The following is a 19,392-nucleotide window of genomic DNA, read 5'->3' as shown; positions in this document are numbered from 1 at the left end:
TCAATAAGGAGCGAGATTTTTGAAGATCAAAAAGAGGACTTAGAGTCAAATTTGAAAAAAATCAAAAAGAATATGATGTTAAAGAGGAGAGTAAGAGAATCAGATTGAATTTATATAAGTATGCGAAGAGTTTTGGAGAGGTTTTTAGATTAAGAAAAGAGGAGATAAAATATTGTAAACTGGAAAAATGTAAAATTAATACTGAAGCGGGCGCTTCTCCGTTTTGCTGCCCCATTTTTGGGGGGCAGCAAAACGGAGAAAAGCAAAAATTTAATAATTTTTATTTTTTTTAAAAAAAGCCCCAAAAATGACAAAAAGAAACTTTTATAATTTTAGACATCCTTTGTTTTCCAGCTTGCCTCATGTAAAGACTACATGATAGAGACTGGAATTATTAATTTGATTAGACGATGTGGTTTTTATGATCATGTTGTTGCAAAGCTTACAATATTATTGGAAAGGGGAAAGGAAAGATTAGTTTATAGGTGTATGAGACAACAATGCAGGGCCAAAAACAGCTTTTTACCTGGGATTAAATTGTCATTTGAATTTTTTCTTTTTGTTGTGTTCTTGGTCCTTTGTAACAGCAATTATAGATTAATTAAATGTTTAACGTGTGTGTCAAATGACACTATTTTAAAAATAAAGCTTAAATTGAGGGAATATATTAGAAAGAAATTGGAAACCGATTGCAAAATCGGTGGATCGGGAGTTCAAGTTGATGAAACTGTACTGTGTAGAAGAGGAACTATTAGAGTTCCATCTAGAGCAGATGATGGAATTAAAGATACTGTATGGATTTTGGGGTTAATAGAAGCTGTAGATAGAAAAAAATTTTGTATAGTGCAAGTTCCGGATCGAAAGATAAATACTTTAACAAAGATAATAGAAGATATAGTCTTACCGGGATCAGTTCTTATTTCGGATGGCCATCCTAGTTATCCCGGTGTAGCAGCGAATCTAAAACTCAAACACATTATTGTAAATCATTCAATAGGATTTACTAATGAAGAAGGTTTTCATACTAATAATATTGAGAATTTTGGGTCTGGTATGAAATCTGAAATGACTAAACAGCACGGAGTAAAACGTGTGAATATCGAATCTTGGCTCGAAGAATTTACTTTTAGAAAAAATTTTTTAAATAACGTATTCAAGAATGAGGAAATGGATGTTCTAATTGATTTTATAAAATATATTTTTTTTTATTTTTGCTGCCCCATTTTTTTAGGGCAGCAAAACGGAGAAGCACCCTGAAGCGGGTAGGAAGGTATTTAAAAAGGGACAAATGGTTCCGCAGGCGTTGATAAAAGATGCAGAGTTATATTTAAAAGATTAATAAAAAAGGAAAGTGATAAGAGAGTCAAATTCAAGTTGGAGGAATCCTATAAGGTCAATCAGAAAGCCAAGTGGGAAGATAAGACTGGTTAGTAATTTGATGGCATTGAACGATATTGTAGAAAAGGACGAGTATAGATTGTCTAACATAAGAGATGTTGTAAGGGCTACGCAAGGTGCAAAATATATGACGGCTTTCGATTTATAAGAAGCTTTCTATAGTATAGAGATAGAGGAGGAGGAAAAACATAAGACGGCGTTTGATTTCAATGGCAAGGTTTATGAATGGAACTCTATGGTTATGTGATATAAGAATAGCCGCAGATGTTGCAGAGAATTATGGATAGAATTTTTAGAGATATGAAAGGCAAAGGAGTAGAGGTGTATATGGACGATATTGTGTTGTACAGCCGAACGATAGAAGAACACGTCCAAATAGTGAAAAAGGTATTTAGTAGACTGAAGGAAAACAATATGAGGTTGAATGCAAATAAAGTTCAATTTTGTCAACGAGAAGTTAAATTATTAGTGAGCACTTTAAATGGAGAAAATAAAATACCGTCAGATATAAAGAAAATTAAGCCCCAAAGTTTCCGATACCACATGCGCGTCAGATATAAAAGGATTTTTAGGAATGACGGGTTGGTTCAGAGATTTTATTAAGAATTACGCCGGATTGACAGTTAGGTTGACAGACGGTTTAAAAGAGAAGAATGATAATTGGAAGTGGACAGATGATATGAACAACGAGTTAAATAATTTAAAAGAAGTATTGAAATGCTTATGAAAGCTGCAAATAGCAGATTATGATAAAGAATTTATGTGCTTCTTTGATATGCGATCGGACACCAAGACCCCCCTTTTAAAGGAAAAAAAAATGAAAAAAATATGAAAAAAACGTTAAAAAATACTATAAATTTGATTTAATTGAGTAAATTATATAATAAATCAACATAACAGTCGTAAAACTTCTCTAAATTGTCCCCTCTACTAAAACTTTTTCTAAATATTAATTTATTGAGCCATGAATCAATTTCATTACGTTTAACTCCATGTTCTTTGGTCATTTCAGATTTTAGCTGCGACCATACATTCTCATTGTTATTGGTATGAGTACCATCTGCAGATTTAAACACGATAGAGTGGTTTACTACCTTATGTTAAGACAAAGATTTCGTGCAAACTTGGATAACTCGGATGACCATCACTATGTAAAACCGAACCAACGCCTATTTTACCTTCTAGAGCAACTGTTAAACACTCGACTTTCCTATTATCCACCACTGTAATGTAAAAGTTCGTAGGATTAGATGCTTCTACTATACCTAGTATCCAAACAGTTGCAGGGATTATATCGTCATAACTTGTTGGATTTCTTATTTTACCTCTTCTACAAATTACAGACTCATCAACTTGGACAATTTTTCCTGGTCCACCAATAATAAGCCTCTTAGAAATTTTGTTTTTAAAAATTTCTCTAATTCTTTTTTTTGCACCGGAAACTGTCGATGAAGAAACTCCTAGTTTTGCCTCTAAAGTAAAATAACTACTCCTACACAAAATTAAAAATATTAATTCACAAAAATTATATAAAGGTAACTTGCTTCCTTTGTTAACTGAGATTTTAGCACTGCATTTATAATTAGAACACCTGTATACCACTCTTTTAACCTCTCTCTCCTTATATAATACAACATTTGAAATCTCATTGCATTTAAAGCACGTCTTTTGCTCTTTCAAGACTTTTAACTCAAGTAATGAGTTTAAACAGTCGTCAATACCATAGAAAAGCCTTTGTATAGCCTGCATTTTGATTTTCGTGCTTTTCTTTGGTATGCGATCAGAATTTTTAAAGTCACTATTTTCCATTTTTAGGGGGTCAGAATTTTTTTTTAAAAAAAAATTCTGATCGCATACCAAAGAAGCACCAGAATTTTTGTTGAGGATTGACGTTAGTAATGTAGGCATGAGTGCAGTATTGTTACAGAAAAATAATCAAGGAGAATGGGTGCCAGTACAGTGGGCGTCTAAGAAGTTTACCATTGCGGAGATTAATTATGGAATATCAGAAAAGAAAATGTACGCAGTTTTGGGGGGAGGCGTTAAAAAGTTTGAATATGAATTAAGAGGCAGGAAATTTAAAATAGAAACTGATCATAAAGCGTTGGGCGAAATAAGATTTAAGCCCGACTTTAAAAATGCTAGAATTAATAGGGGGTCGAGAAAATCAGGAATTTGATTTCGAGATAGAATATAGAACTCCAGAAAATAGTGTCGTAGCCGATGCTCTAAGTAGGATATATACAAAAGAAAAGAATGCAAAGAAAAAGAGAAATGAAACACGCCGTGATAAACAAATAGAAGGGAAAAGAAATAAGCACGTAAAATTGTAGAAGGTAAAGAATACTGGGCATTTGATAGTGGTAGAGAAAGTGAAATGCCTTTGGAACAAGACAGAGAGAGATTAATAATGGATTGTCATTTCAATTTGAGACACAGAAGCAGAACAACGGTATATTATGAGTTGAGGAAACAGTATTATTGACCAGGAATTAAGGATCAGATCGAAAAGGTACTTAAGAATTGCGAGACTTGTCAGATTGATAATAGAAAAACGAGTGGTGGTACTGATTTAGTGAGCACAACAAGATATTTAGAGAAGGTTGGCTTAGATTTAATAGAATTCAGTATAGAAAAAGCGTCATTGTCTTAGCAGTTGATTACTTTACAAGGAGATTATGGGGAAGAGTATTTAAGAGCAAGCACGCAATTGTAATTGCAGAATTTATTAAGGATTTGTGTAAACAGGACAGAAAACCAGAGGAAATCATTAAGGAAAATGGTAAAGAGTTTTGCAACGAAAAAGTTACCGAGCTATGTAGAAATTTGGATATTATTCATAGAAAGGTCAGCGTTGAGTCGCACAGAAGTAATGGAAGAGTAGAAAGAATTATTTGAACTGTAAAAGATAGTATTTTAAAGAGCCAAAAAGAGAAATTTGAGACCAAGGTTTATGAACCTATTGAGAAATATAATTTAAGTTTTAATGCTGGAATTAAGTGCACGCCAGTTGAAGCTTGAACCGATAATACAGGAAATGTTAGTATGGAGAATAGTCCTGAGGGAAAGTATGCGCAGCAGTTTAAAAGTTGGTTTAAAGAAAAATTCAAAAGGAACCAGATAGTTGGAGTTGCCAAGAATGAGTTTTTAAGGGATGTAATAAGTATAGTAAGGGTCGATTTTTAGACATGGGAAGAGTGATTGAGCTATGCCAAGTGGATTCATATATAGTGAGATTACAAATGGAAGGTTGGGGAAAAAGGCATTATGATCTTAAGGGTGTAGGCGATTTACAGTATGTTGAATGAGACTAATCGCCGGGAGGGGGATGTTGTATTCAGTAATAATATTAAACCCCAATTATGTTAAGCACTTATATATATATGAGATATAGAATACTCTATAAATAACGTCGTTTTTTAGTTTTCTCGGTTAAATTGCGATGTTACCTCCCCCACCCCTAAAAAAATTAAAAAAAGGGGAAAAAATAAAAAAAAGAGGAAAAAATAAAAAAAAGAGGAAAAATAAAAAAGGAATAAAATTATGCCCCTAAAATTAACATAAAGAATTTTAGAAAATTAATATATAAAAAGGAGGAATTATTTTTATTTCTTCTTGTAAAAAATATAATAATGGTACCAATGTGCAATAAGTGCATGACACCCATGACCAAAATTAGAAATAATTTGGACAAATATCGTTGTTACTTACGACGAAATGGGAGAAAATGCTCAAACGAAGGTAACATTTACAAGGAAAGCATTTTTAAAAGTTCTAGATTAGATATCGAAGATCTTTTAATTTTGCTGCGTAAATGGGTTAAAGGTGTATGCAATGTTTCATCTACTATCAAATTGGATATAGATAGTAGTACCGCATCTCGCTGGTTTACGCGTTTTAATAACGCTGTATTCTTATCCCATTTCAACTATATAAAAAACAAAACCTTAGGAGGTTTAAATTTCGTAGTTGAAATAGACGAGACATTGCTTGTTAAAAGTAAAAACCATAACGGTAGAATCCTTCAATACCAAGTTTGGGCCGTTAGTGGAGTTGTACGAGGAGACAGCAATTCTTTTTTTCGAAATTAATGAAAATCGATCAAGAAATACTCTTGTCGAATTAAAAAAACGAAAAATCGCACCTGGATCTACAATTATTACTGATTATTGGCGGGGTTATGAAGGGTTTTCGGAACTATGTTCGGAATATAACTATTTACATTTAACTGTAAATCATAGCCAAAATTTTGTAAATCCAACAACAGGCGCCCACACCCAAACAATTGAGGGAATGTATCCTGTAATTAAAAGGAATTGCGCAAAGAAGGAACAGGCCATGGTTCTTTAATGAATCTCATTCGAAGACTTTATATAGCTCGTTTTAAGTTAATTTATAGAGAATCACTACTTGAAAGAATGTTACGCTTCTTTGAAGTTCAAAATATATGGTTTTTAAATTACGATTTAGCCCCTGAATTTGATTTTGGATTAATTGAATAAATTTTAGTTTTGTCTTTTTTTTTATTTTCTCCCCCTTTTTTTAATTTTTTTAGGGGGGGTAACATCGCAACTTAACCAATATTATTGTTTTTTGAGCCTAGACATAGAAAAAAAATCTGTTTACCTTCTTCAGTTTCACATTTTACTCTGTTGTTTGATAGAATTTCTGTAGCCCTAATTTTTTTAGAATAAAAGAAAGATAATAAAAGTTTTTTTGTTTTGATATTATTATCAAAGTCTCTAGCTACAATCACCTTGTACCCAATTATAGAAGTATATTTTGAGATATGGACCAATGAATGACGATCCATTCTTTCAAGGTAAATTGGATCAACTGAACCAGATTCTATTTTATTCTTAAAGAACACCATCATAACTTGATTTTAATTTATTGCATCAATCATCAATTCAAGTTCTTTCATGCTATCATTTAAAAACTCGTTACCATTCTGGGTAAAACCAGAATTAAATTCTGGTATTTTTAAGAATAGGCTAAAGGGAACCTGATTTGTCGCCCTATGTTTGGCCAAATTATAAATGTATACGACTTTTTTAAGATGTTTAAGCCATTCCTTTTCATCTTCGGTTTTAAAATTACCAACAGCTAGAAAACATTCTTAAAAAACATGTTTTAGAATAGTGCTAGTTAAAGTTTGATTAAACCTTTCTATTTGCCCATTGAATGTGGGTGACGCGGCCTACTATGTTTTTGAACAAATACAAAGTTTGCACATAGTTCATTTATATAGGAATTGCAGTTGTCCTTTACATTATCGAGTTGAAGGAACTCGGGGGACCAGTCATGATGTAAAATAAAAATTTTAGGTTTTTTGTAACCTCTTCTCCCCTTTTACTTTTTAGTGAAAAGACCATCGCAAACTTATAATTCAAATCTATTATTATGTAAAATCCAACAATACCCATCGTTAAACACATTATATCGCGTCATATTGATTAAATCGATCATAATTTGTTCCATTGGTTGGAGGCCGTAATATGAACTTGGCGCTCTTTATTTTTTAACGGTTGCGATTGTCCACATACGATGCATTCGGAGACGACTTTTTTGATGATGTCCCTGGGGATTTTAAAAAAAAACTTTTTGAATGATACTTCAAATCTGTTAACACCCTGTGACGAAGCCAGTGGAAAGTGTCCTGTATTACAAAAAGTTTCCTAAATTTAAAATAATTATTTAATATACTTTTATTATGGTTAATATTACCCTCGTTGCTACGGGCGTATGGGCTCTTTCCATTTCTAAACTCGCCCTTCATGTTCCTTTCCTTTTCTCTGAACATTGCGTACCCTTCTTCGTGAAGTTGTTTTTATATTTTAAAATGACGTTTCTACGATTTCAAACATTTCAACAAACATTAGATTACTTACAATTGTACAACGAAATATATGATTTCGTTTTGTTTGTTTGTTTGTATGGCCCCACGACAGGTCATTGATGTTTGACGGGTAGACACGCAATGCCCAATTGGGATGTTAGGCATAACATCACAGAAAGAATTACATTAAACTGTCATAGCTTTAAGCTGTTCATTGTGGCAAATCTTTAGATGGTTTCCATTGGCCTCATCCCTTAAAAATAGTACCCATCTTAAAAAAGGTAATTGAAAGCTTTTTTTCAACCACTTTTTGTTTCTTTCTAAAACAATAGCATTATCTCTGCTGTAGGAAGTGCTACACATGTCAAATATATGGTGTCTCTGTTTTGATATATTTGACATGTTGTTTCTTAAATATTTTAAAATAAATAAAAACTTGTTTTTATTCCAACAATTTGGCGAGAACGACAATAAATTTCTAATATTCAGAAATGAAGAAAGAGATGACCCACAGCAGTTCTTGGAGGACATGCTAGAGGCGGGGGGAGGTTACGGGAGTGGAGTGGGGGGAAACGGATGCTCCTGTTTAAAATGTCTTTAAAGGATGAAGCGAGAGACTGGGTTAATCAATTGCAAATGGGACTTGGATTGGATAAGTTGATTGAATTATTTAAGGAATGATTATTTAGTAAAATGCAGTTAAAAATATGCATTGATAAACTTTCTGCTTTAAGATACCACGGAGGCTCGATTTTAAATTATTTGGACAAGATGGCGGGACTAGCACGCAAGGGTAATGTTCCTGGGAGTATATTAATTGCCTTTGCGTTAAAGGGACTACCCAATGATTTAGCTAATATTGTTCTAGTAAATATTAATGATTCACTATCGTGGGGATACATTTACAGGGCTTTGAGTAATGTGAAGTGTGAGAATGTTCAAAAATATACAGAAATAGTGCGAGGAGAACCTATGGAAGTAGATGCTATCAGAGGAAAAGTCTGGCAGAAAAACAATGAAAAAACAGGAAAGAATGGAAAGATTAAGTGTTTTATTTGTGGGGAAGGGGTCATATAGTTACACAATGCAAATTTAATACTTTCCGAAAGAATGTTAGAGTTGTTGAAAATTTCACAGAGAAGAAGGAAGAATTTGAGGAAAACGATTCTATTAAATTTATTTTTAACTATTCCGTGTCAAAGGTTAATGTCATTAGAACAACGCTCAAAGCTGCGTCATTAAGCAATTCAAAAGAAAAATTCAAAGTACTGATAGATACAGGAGCAGACTTAAATCTGATTATACCAGAACTGTTACCTAGGAAAACTGTTGTTAATACTTCAAAACAACAGCTTAGAGCGGCAAATGGATAAAAGAAAAAAAAGGGGGGCGGAAGCGAAAATCAAAATTGAGGGGATGATATTTGAAGACAAGTTCATTATAACAAGAGATATCACAATCTCATGCATCATAGGACATGCTACTCAGGAAATACAAAATAAGTTTAAGATTTGGGGGGAAACAGAATGGAAATTGAATCTGGACAAATGGCAAAAGTTAAAGCTATAGGTTACCATAAGATCATCACAAAAGATGATAACCCTATATTATTATAGTTATACAAGTTGGGTGGCGCAAAGGAGGATATAGCAGCGAAAATAATAAAAGAATATCTGAGCTTAGGAATAATAAGAACCAGTGAAAGTGCGTGTAGAAGTCGAATTATTATTTTTCCAAAAAAGAATGGAGATCATAGGCTATGTGCACTATAGAAAACTGATTGATGCGACAATTAAAGACGCGTATTCAATGCCTAGAGTAAAAGAATTCATAATTTCATTAGAAGGCGCTACGTATTTTACAAAGTTGGACGCCGAATCGAGATACCATTAAATTGATATGGCGCCGTGTGACATTGAGAAAACAGCCTTCGCCTGTAAAGAAGGGTTATTCGAATTTACTAAAAGGCCATTTGGGCTCGTTGACGGATCAGCTACATTTCAGCGGGCGATGAATGATATATTGAGGGAATTTTTGTTTAAGTTTGTTGTAGTATATATGCATGATATACTATTTTATAGTAAACTGAAGAAGATCATAGAAGAGATGTCCAAATGGCACTGTAAAAGCTCAAATCGGTAGGATTGAAACTTAATAAGGAGAAATGCGAATTTAATAAGATTGAGTTAAGAATTTTAGGCCATGTAATATCAAAGGATGGAATAAGGGTAGACGAAGAGAGAGTGAGGAGTATTCACAGCTACCAATCCCTAAAAATAAGTAAAGCTACAATGGCGCTCCTTAAATTCAAAATCACAGGGGTTAAAAAAATTAAAAAATTCGCGAACATGTATTGTAAACGTTCTACAAAAAAAAATCCAAATGCCCCTATGATTTTGAATTTAAGGAAAGCGATTTTTGAATTTTAATTTTTTACCCCCAATGCAAGTAAAGAACCTCTACAGCATAATCTTTGTTGAAGAGAAACCTGCAATAGAGTACTTAAAGCCTCTAAACTTCTACAGACATACTGTAAGGTGTGACTGTGGTTGTTTTATGAACCAAGTCAAGTCCAGAAATTACTTAAAAGGAATCTGCTTTTATTGCACGAATGGCTGCAAAAAAAGAAAATGTATCAAACATGGTACTTTTCTCCAGAAGTCTCGAATGCCCACACATATACAACTTAGAATGTTGGGCTAAAATCAGCTTTAGTGTAAAAAAAATGGGGGGGGTCAAAATTTTTAAAAAATTGCCCCTTTTTTTAAAAAACGAAGGGAAGAGAAAACTTCAGAAAAAAAATAAAATATAATTAAGATATAAAAATGCATGAAAATTAACTTTAAAATAATTAAAATATAACAAAAACATAATTTTAATAATGCTTTGAAGATGTCTTCGCTCTCATTTCTTTTAATCATATATAGAACTAAATATATTTCAGCAAATTCATATGTTCTACACCTATTGGGTATAGAGGCTTTTAAAGACCTCCAATTTTTTTCGATGGTGTTTGTATGCACACCTGTCTCTCCGTCTCTAAATATTTGACTGTGATTTACAATTCTATGGTCCGCGTAATGGCTTTTTAACGTTATATAGGCCTTCCACATATCGGAATGAATAATAAATTTCAAATTTACATTCTTAAATAAGATCGGCAGCAATGTATCCTTGTTTCTTTTATTTATTATGACAAATATTATCTTCTTTTCTGTTGTTCTTTCTACCATCCCAAAAATCCAAAATCCTTAACTAATTTTCCCCTGTGGTATTTATTCTTACCTATTTTACTTTCGTCGATCTCCACTATGATATTTTCGCCTCCTATTTGTTTTGTTTTATTTATATATTTTTCATAAATTTTTAATTTATATAATTTCTCAAGTGTAGCGCTTACATTTTGCATATTACATTCCAAAATTTTAGAAATATGCGCTATTTTAAGTCCCATTGTCCATAGATTAACAATTTTCAGCATAAGAATATGATCTATCTTACTATTTGAAAATAGAGTATTATTCCAAATTGAAAATCTTTGGCCGCATTTGGGAAATTTACATCTCAAATAAAATGCTTCGTTAGATACTCTAGATGTATCCCAGCCACAAATTGAACATTTCTGTTTATATTTCTTTCTTAGCAGATGTTCATAAAAATCTTCAATTTCTTCTTTACTCAGCATTCCCTTCGTTTTTTAAAAAAAGGGGCAATTTTTTAAAAATTTTGACCCCCATTTTTTTTACACTAAAGCTGATTTTAGCCGAATGTTGTATTGTTGGGTAATGAAAATGACTAACCCCATGGCCTCAGTAACATGCGAGGTCTCCGAGCCCACATATATTTCTTTCAAGGGGGTCATCCTTGAAAAAATAAAATAAATACATTTTTTGTAAAAATAGGTAAAACTATTCAGGTTGACAAACAGCAATCTGTAGAGGTCGTATAATTACGAATCCTACTACAGAGGAAGATGATATACCTGAAACGACTTGGTTGGTTGGGGGTATAGAAAATGAAGATAGGGACTGTTTTCTAAAAATTGTTCCTAATGGGACTGCGGCTGTGATGTTAGAGCTTTTTAAGGAGTATGTTGTCGAAGGAACGATAATAAGAACTGATGATGTTGCATCTTACAGTTCTGCTGTTCGTGACTTCGGATCTGTTCATGAAGTTGTTAATCATAGTGTTTCCTTTACTAATGAGTATGGACATCATACTAATAAAATAGAGAATATATGGAGTCATTTAAAAACAGAATTAAGAACAAGAAGAGGAATAATGAAGATAAATATGAAAGATTTTATATATGAATTCCAATTTAGAAGTAAAATCTAAAAGACAAAAATATCGATACTTATGCTGAAATTTTCAAAAAAAAAAAAAACACTTTTGTTAGAATAAATGGTTTTTTTTAATTTTTAATTTTTTTAACCTCTGTGATTTTGAATTTAAGGAGCGCCGCTACAATCATTGTTGGGGCTGTATAATTACTGTGCAAAATTTATAAAAAACAGTTACAAGGTGATTAGCTCATTATTTGATACAATCAGGCTCAAGAATGGGGAAGCTGATAACTTTAGAAAAATGCAGAGAATGATAAAAAATACTGCAAGGCAGTCGAAGTGTAAAACAGGCTATGAAGAGAACGGCCCTATTGACCATACCAAACGTGAAGGATAAATTCATTTTGACAACAGATGCATCAAACGAGGGATGTGGCGCCACTTTGGCACAAGTAATTGGAGGAAGAGAAAAGAATGTTTCTTATTACAGCTCCCTGCACTCAAAGACGAAAAAGAAATATTCCACAACGGAACAAGATATAATGGCGGTAATAAAATACATTCAACATTTCAGAGAATACTTATTATGTAAGTTACAGGGGTTTGCATTTTTTATAGTCCAACTTTTGCATTTTTTTAGTCTAACTTTTGCATTTTTTATAGTCCAACTTTTGCATTTTTATAGTCCATTTTTTGCATTTTATAGTCCATTTTTTTTTATTTCAATGGCCTTTTTGAAAAAAACCCCCTAATGCCTAGAAAAGCGAGATCTTCGGTCACTCCTGATGTCTTAAAGCTCATTGAAAGACATATAAAAAACGAAAACTTGACCCTAAAAGATATTGCTACAACATTAGATTTAAATTATAAAACAATTTGGAGGGTCCGTAGGAAAATGTTAGAGGGAGAATCCATTGTTTCTACAGGTACAACAAATCGTTCTAAAGTTTCAGCTCATAGAGTTTTAAAGCCTATCGACATTGTGCTTAAAAACGTAATTGCACGTAGTAATGACAAGACTCTAAGTGAATTCAAAGAAGAACTTTTGCAATAGCAAATGTTTCAATGTCTTTGTCAACTATTTCGAGAAAGTTGAAATATCTAAATATTACAAGAAAAGGACTGCCTCTAATTCCTGCAGAGCGTAATTTGCAGGACAAAATTGATAAAAGAGCAGAATATGCTATGGAAATATCAGGATATTCACTAGAAAATTTGATTTTTTGAATGAAACTGGATTTAATGCTCATACCACAAGGCATTATGGGGTTTCATATAATAATAAAAAAGCATTTTAAACAGTCCCTGCAAACCGAGGCAAAAATTTAAGTTGTCTTTGCGTAATTTCAAAATCGAATATTATAGCATACGAAATGAAAAGGGGCGCATATAATTCTGCTCTATTTGTCGAATTTATTGAAAGACATCTTGTAGAATTTTTCCAAAGAAATCCTCAAAAGATTTTAATCATGGATAATGCTAAATTTCATCATTCAAGAGAAGTTTTAGGTAAGCTAAGAGAATTAGGCATATCTTATGTTTTTTTGCCTCCGTATTTTCTACAACTTAATCCCATTGAAGAGTTTTTTTCTATGATAAAATCAAGGTTTTGTGCTATAAGGAACTCAAATAATGCTGTTGAAACGGATTTGGAACAAATGCTGAACGATGATTTCAGCCTTTCGTGTAATGGATTCTACACTAATATGTTTAGATGGTTAGAAATGGCAAGGCAGAAAAATGGTTTATCTAATTAAATGAGTTTGTATATATTTTTTGCATAATTCTATTGATTTTTGATTTTTTATCAAATCTTGGTTTTTTTTCAAAAAATGGACTATAAAAATGCAAAAGTTGGACTATAAAAATGCAAAACCCTGTAACATTAAAAACTAATCATCAAGCTCTGAAATATTTGTTTAAGTCTATAAACGTTAAAGCTAGGCTGGCTAGATGACAATTAATTTACAAGAATATGACTTTGATATTGAATATATAACAGGGCCATCAAACCATACAGATCACCTGAGCAGAGAATTTAAAAAGGAAGGAGAGAATGTTTTGGAAATAAACCTAGTACAAAAGAAGGTTATAAAAAAAGAAAGAACATTGGTATTGTTAAAGTTTTTTTTTGATTTATTAGGCCACGGATCAAAACAAAACATGAAGTATAATATTGGTCAAAGACATAGAAGACTATGTTGACAACTGTGAAGCTTGTCAAAAGTAAAAACCTCCAAGAATATATAAAGAATTGTACAAGTGGTAGCAAATAAATTAGGAGAAATCTGTGAAAATAAGCATGGTAGGCCCCCCGAACGAGAGTGAGCAAGGATACAAGTTTTTAATAACAATGATAGACCATTTTTCGAAAATTGCAGAGGTAGTGCCGGTTTATACAAAGGATATGAATACGGTTGTTTATTTGATCGATAAACATATAGTCGGGAAACATGGATATCCGAAAGCCATACTAACTGATAATGGTAAAGAGTTCAAAAATAAAATCTGTGATGAATGTGCAAGGATTAAAAATTTTATCTGGAAATATGGTTCTCCTATAAACCTACGACCACGGAGCTTGTGGAGAGATTTAATAGAACAATGGGTTCAAAGTTAAGGAAAATTACATAAATAAGAAAATTTGATTGGGCAAAATGCGTTCATAATTTGGTTTAGGCCTATATACAGTCTTACCATGGGGCTATAGGCTACGCCCCTGTAGAACTTATTACAGGAAGGGTGCTTTTTAAAATAGACTTACAGGAAGGGATTAAGACATCAAAAGATTTGGAAGAATATCAGGAACATGCCTAAAAAATTTAGAAGCCTACAGATTTGAATATAACACGGGTGGAAAGAAAAATGGGGAGAGTGGGGACACCATAAAGGTAGGAGATAGGGTTTGGTACTATTTAATTCTCTCTATAAGAGAAAAACTTGAACCTAAATGTGAAGAAAAATGAGTGGTAGTAGAATAAAAAATTTATTCATTTAAAGTTTTATTGGACAGTAAGAAAACGGTTACGGCGAGTCGAAATCATGTTAAGCTTTTAAAGAAGGGGTAGTGTAGGAAGTGCCACACATGTCAAATATATGGTGTCTCTGTTTTAATATATTGACATGTTGTTTCTTAAATATTTTATAATAAATAAACCCATGTTTTCATTCCAACACCTGCCTTGTGAGATTAATGTTAAATTATCATAATCAACTGCATTTCTGGTAGGAAGAATTATTTTTACGGCAAACCAATCATTTTATTTATCAAATTGAATAATGCAAGGTTTTTTAATTAGAAGTATTAATGTTTTTTCTTGATGCCGTGGTCTAGTGGCATTCTTGGGTGTTTCCTGCGTATGAGTCGTGGGTTCGGATCCAATTTGAAGCATTTATTTATCTAATTGAGATATGATTTGACAGGGCTTTTCTTAAGGAAATCTCGGGGTCAACGCCTGCACAGGGAATGGAAATCCTAGTTGGTCAAAGCATGCACAGGTAGAAATCCTAGATTCGACGTTCGCGCGCCACAATAATTATCTACTAGAAGTGAAAAAGTACTTAGATCACAAATATAGTTTTTTTTGAAGTAAACAACAAACATCATAAAAGGGCTTAGTTGCGTTAGAACACATGTTAATACATAACTTACAAAAAAAAATCTCTGCTTTTTGACTCCTAATAAAAAACAATGATAGAGTTAATAAAAAAATATCTTAAGTTAAGATTATACTATTTTTCTTTATTAATATTCATATTCTTCTTCAGAATCCTCATGGTCCTCTGAAGAGCAACAGAAATGCTTTCCATAAAAATTGTAAAACATCCCCCTCCACGACCGTCTATATTTTTTTCTGCTTCCCTCGTCCTTTCAAAGCTTATTTCTAGACGATGGAATGCATAGAGTTTACATATTTTAACCCCTATTTTTTTCCATTCCTCTTCAGATATTTCTTGTATGTTAAAACTTGTTGTAGTTTTACTCTCTTCCTCACTACATTTTCCTGTGCCTATGGCTTTTTCCTCAAATAATTCTATCTCCGTTAAAATTATTTCCCCCTTTGCCCCATCTTCTAAGTTCCCCCTAAAATCTTCCCCTCCTTCTTTCTCTATCACAGCATATTCTTTAAATGCTTCCATATCATTCTCAACATAGTTGCCAGGCAACGCCCTCACGTCACCTGAATAATTGTTGATGATGATATTTTCTTTTTGGTAATCTATACTCTTAATATCAGATGACGCCCTCACGTCATCTGAGTAATCGCAGATACTAGTACTTGTTTTGCTGCATGTATGTGCTTCTTTGTTTTTCCAGAAGTCTAGAATATCAGAAAAAAACATAACTTCTTTGCAACATTGGGGCATTGTTGATTCTCTCAATTTATTTTTTTTTGTTTTGATTTTGTTTTCTTACCAACAAACTTTTTTAATTTAATGTTATATATTTTGATGTTTTTACCCATCATTATGATAAATAAATACATGGGGCGATACCAAATCGAGAGTCAACAAGTGATGGCTGTGGTCAAGAGGCTAGAATAATGTTACAAGAAATCAAGAGAATAGTTTATAAGCTAGAGTTGGATGGAGTAGATGAGTCTATATGGAAGGCAAGAATTTATGAAATGGGTTTGAAGAAGTAAAGAACTTTATGGCAGAAAGAATTAAAAAAGAAGATAGTTGGTCCATAATTATTGAAGAAATGGAAAAGGAGGTTAGAAAGGACGAATTAAAAAAGAAGGAAGAAGAAGACAAAAGTAAGATGATGGAAATAATTGAAGAGTCGGTTAGAGGAACAGTTCGAGAGGAGCTGGCAAATCTAGGAGCATTAGGAAAAATAAGGGAAGAAACTACGAGAGTAAGAAGTAGAGATTGTTTTAACTGTGGTAGATTCGGGCACATGGTAAGAGATTGCTTAGTAAGGAAGAGGAAAGGCAAGATAATAAAAATAAACATTTAAACAAGTATTTAAGGGTTCATGAAGAGAGTGATCTACAAGCACAGAACTTAGCGCACAAGAATATAGGAAATGCGGAGAAGCAAAACGTAAACAAAAATTAAAAAGGAGAGGAATGAGAGAGGATAGAATAGAAGGGGGTCTTGTCATTGAAGATATCAAAGCGAAGTATAGAGAAGTTTTTGACCCACAGCAGGAAGAGATCGTACACTGTAAGATAGAGAAATGTAAAATTGAGACGCCACCAGGAAAAAAAAGCAGTTAAAAGAGGACAAACTATCCCACAGGCGTTGATTGAAAATACTGAAAAATATATAAAAAGTTTGGAATAAAGAAAGATTATAAAAAGATCGACATCCGAGTGGAGGAACCTAATTAGAACTACAGTAAAACCTAACGGAGGAGTAAGGCTTGTAAGTAATCTAATGAGTTTAGATGACTTGATTGAGAAAGATCCGTATGAGTTGTCAAATATTAGGGACATCGTTAGAGCCGCACAGGGGTCTAAATGGTTTACCGTTATAGATTTGAAGGAATGATTTTACCACGTAGAGATTGAAGAAGAGGATGAGCACAAAACGGCCTTTGAATTTAACAGAAAGGTATATGAATGTAATAGTATGGTAATGGGATATAAAAATTTCCCGCAGATATTATAACGAATAATGAACCAAATATTTGAAGATTTACAAGGAGAAAGAGTGGAGGTATATATGGAAGACATCGTTATATACGCTAGAACTAAAAGAAGGCATGACAAGCTAGTGATAGAAGCATTGGAAAGATTAAAAAGACATAAAATGAGATTGAATATTGAGAAGATACAGTTTAGCCAATAGTTAGTTAAGCTCTTAGGAGTCACGTTGAATGGTACAGATATTGAAGCAAATGAAATAAAGTTGAACGAGGCGTTGGAATTCCCGCGGCCGACAAGTGTATGTGAAACACGAAGATTCCTAGGAATGACAGGATGGTTTAGGAACTTTATAAAGAATTACGCGGGATAACTATTCATCTGACAGATAGCTTGAGAGGTAAAGATAAGAAGTGGGAATGGACGGTTGAATAGAATAGAGAGTTTTTAGAGCTGAAAGAAGTTTTGAGAGCGATTAGGAAACTTGGATTGCCTGATAATAGAAAGGAATTTATATTGAGAACGGACGCGAGTAATGTGGGGATAGGAGCCGTATTACTTCAGAAGAACGATAAAGATGAATGGGTAGCAATCCAATGGAGTTCAAAAAAGTTAACACCTACAGAGACCAGATATACTATATCGGAGAAAGAAATGTACGCGGTATTTTGGGGGATAAAAAGATTTGAATACGAGTTGCGCGGTAGGAAGTTTAAAATCGAGACGGGCCATTAAGCCTTGGTTGAGATTAGAAATAAACCGTGTTTTAATAACAATAAAATAAATAGATGGATTGAAAAGATCCGGGGATTTGACTTCTCCATAGAATATAAGAAACTAGAAGAAATGGTGGTGGCTGACGCGTTAAGCAGGATACATATGGAAGACGATGAAAAGAAAAAGAAAATCAGAGAAAGGACCGCCAAGCAGATGGAGGGCAAATGGAAAGCTCACTCGATGACGCAGAAGAAAAAAAATATTGGAGATTTGATTTGGGACGGAAAGTCGAGATACCACCAGAAGAGTTAAGGGAAAGTTTGATGCAGGAATACCACGAAAAAGTTGGACATAGATGTATGACAAGTGTATATTACGCGATGCGGGAAAGATTTTATTGGCCCGGAATAATGAAAGACATAAATTAGACAATTCGAAAGTGTGTACAATGTCAAATACATAATAGAAAAAGACTCGATGGATGTGAGTTTGTAGATACTACACGTTATTTAGAAAAGGTTGTTTGGATCTCATTGATTTTAGAGACGCAGGTAAATATGTATTGGTTGCGATAGATTATTTCACTCGAAGAGTATGGGGGACTGTAATGGAGAACAAGACTGGAAAGAATGTGACAGAATTTTTAAGTAAGTTGTGTGGACAAGGAAAAAAGCCCGAAGAGATTATAACGGATAATGGGCGAGAATTTATCAATGAAGGGTTTAGAGAGTTATGCAACGGACTAGAAATTAAACATAGGAAAGTAAGTGTCGAATCGCACGGGAGTAATGGCAGAGTTGAGAGGGCTATAGGTACGCTGCGAGAGAGCATTCTGAAGACTAAAGAAGGTACATTTGCAGAGAAGATCATGGGAGCATTGAAAAATATAATATGAGTTACCACGCGGAATTAAAATTACACCAATAGAGCGGAAAAGGATAAAACTGGTTATGTAATGATTGAAGATAGCTCACAAGGGAAATATGGAAAACTGTTTAACAGGGGGAAACGAAAAAAATTTAAAGTAGGTGAGTACGTGAGAGTAGCTTTGAAGGAAAACTTGAAAGGTGCGGATAAATATTCGAAAGGTAGGTTTTTAGAGAGTGGGAAAGTTATAGAGAGATGTGGCAATGATTCTTATATAGTTAAGTTAGTAAATGGAAGATATGTAAAGAAAAGGCACTATGATCTAAAAAGTCTGCTTGGGTTAAGGATAAGTGAGATTAACCGTCTTGGAGGGGGATGTTATATATTTTAGTAATTTTTACCCATCATTATGATAAATGAATACATTTAATCTCTAAAAGCGTGTTTTGGGAGATGAAAAATAAATGATAAGAAAGCTTTAAATTAATTATGTATATAACTACCACAAGAAGTTATTTTTTTTTCTTCTCAATTTTAATTTTTGGAAATAGACCATTCGACCGGCCCATTCCAACAATAAAATATTTATTTAATTTTATTTCTCACCCCCACAATTTGAAGGATGACACACATTAACAACAACAGTCCTAATTGCAATTACCCTTGTAACCCAATGGCAAGGAAGAGCAAT

The 19,392-nt window shown here is 33.2% G+C and overlaps 1 protein-coding gene across 1 annotated transcript; it reads left to right on the top strand.

The window, feature by feature from the left end:
• Positions 1-375: 375 nt before the first annotated feature.
• On the top strand, positions 376-1,431 carry VNE69_08053 (DDE-TNP-IS1595 domain-containing protein; the record flags this gene model as incomplete). The annotated part of the gene is made up of 2 exons (XM_065474369.1): positions 376-1,173; positions 1,402-1,431. 2 exons carry the CDS (start codon positions 376-378, stop codon positions 1,429-1,431), a joined length of 828 nt encoding a protein of 275 aa, XP_065330441.1.
• Positions 1,432-19,392: the final 17,961 nt, after the last annotated feature.

This window comes from Vairimorpha necatrix, chromosome 8 (assembly GCF_036630325.1).
Source record: "Vairimorpha necatrix chromosome 8, complete sequence".
Classification (NCBI taxonomy): domain Eukaryota; kingdom Fungi; phylum Microsporidia; family Nosematidae; genus Vairimorpha; species Vairimorpha necatrix.
The sequence above is the reverse complement of the archived record's forward strand: the minus strand, read 5'-3'. Positions and strand labels throughout refer to the sequence as shown.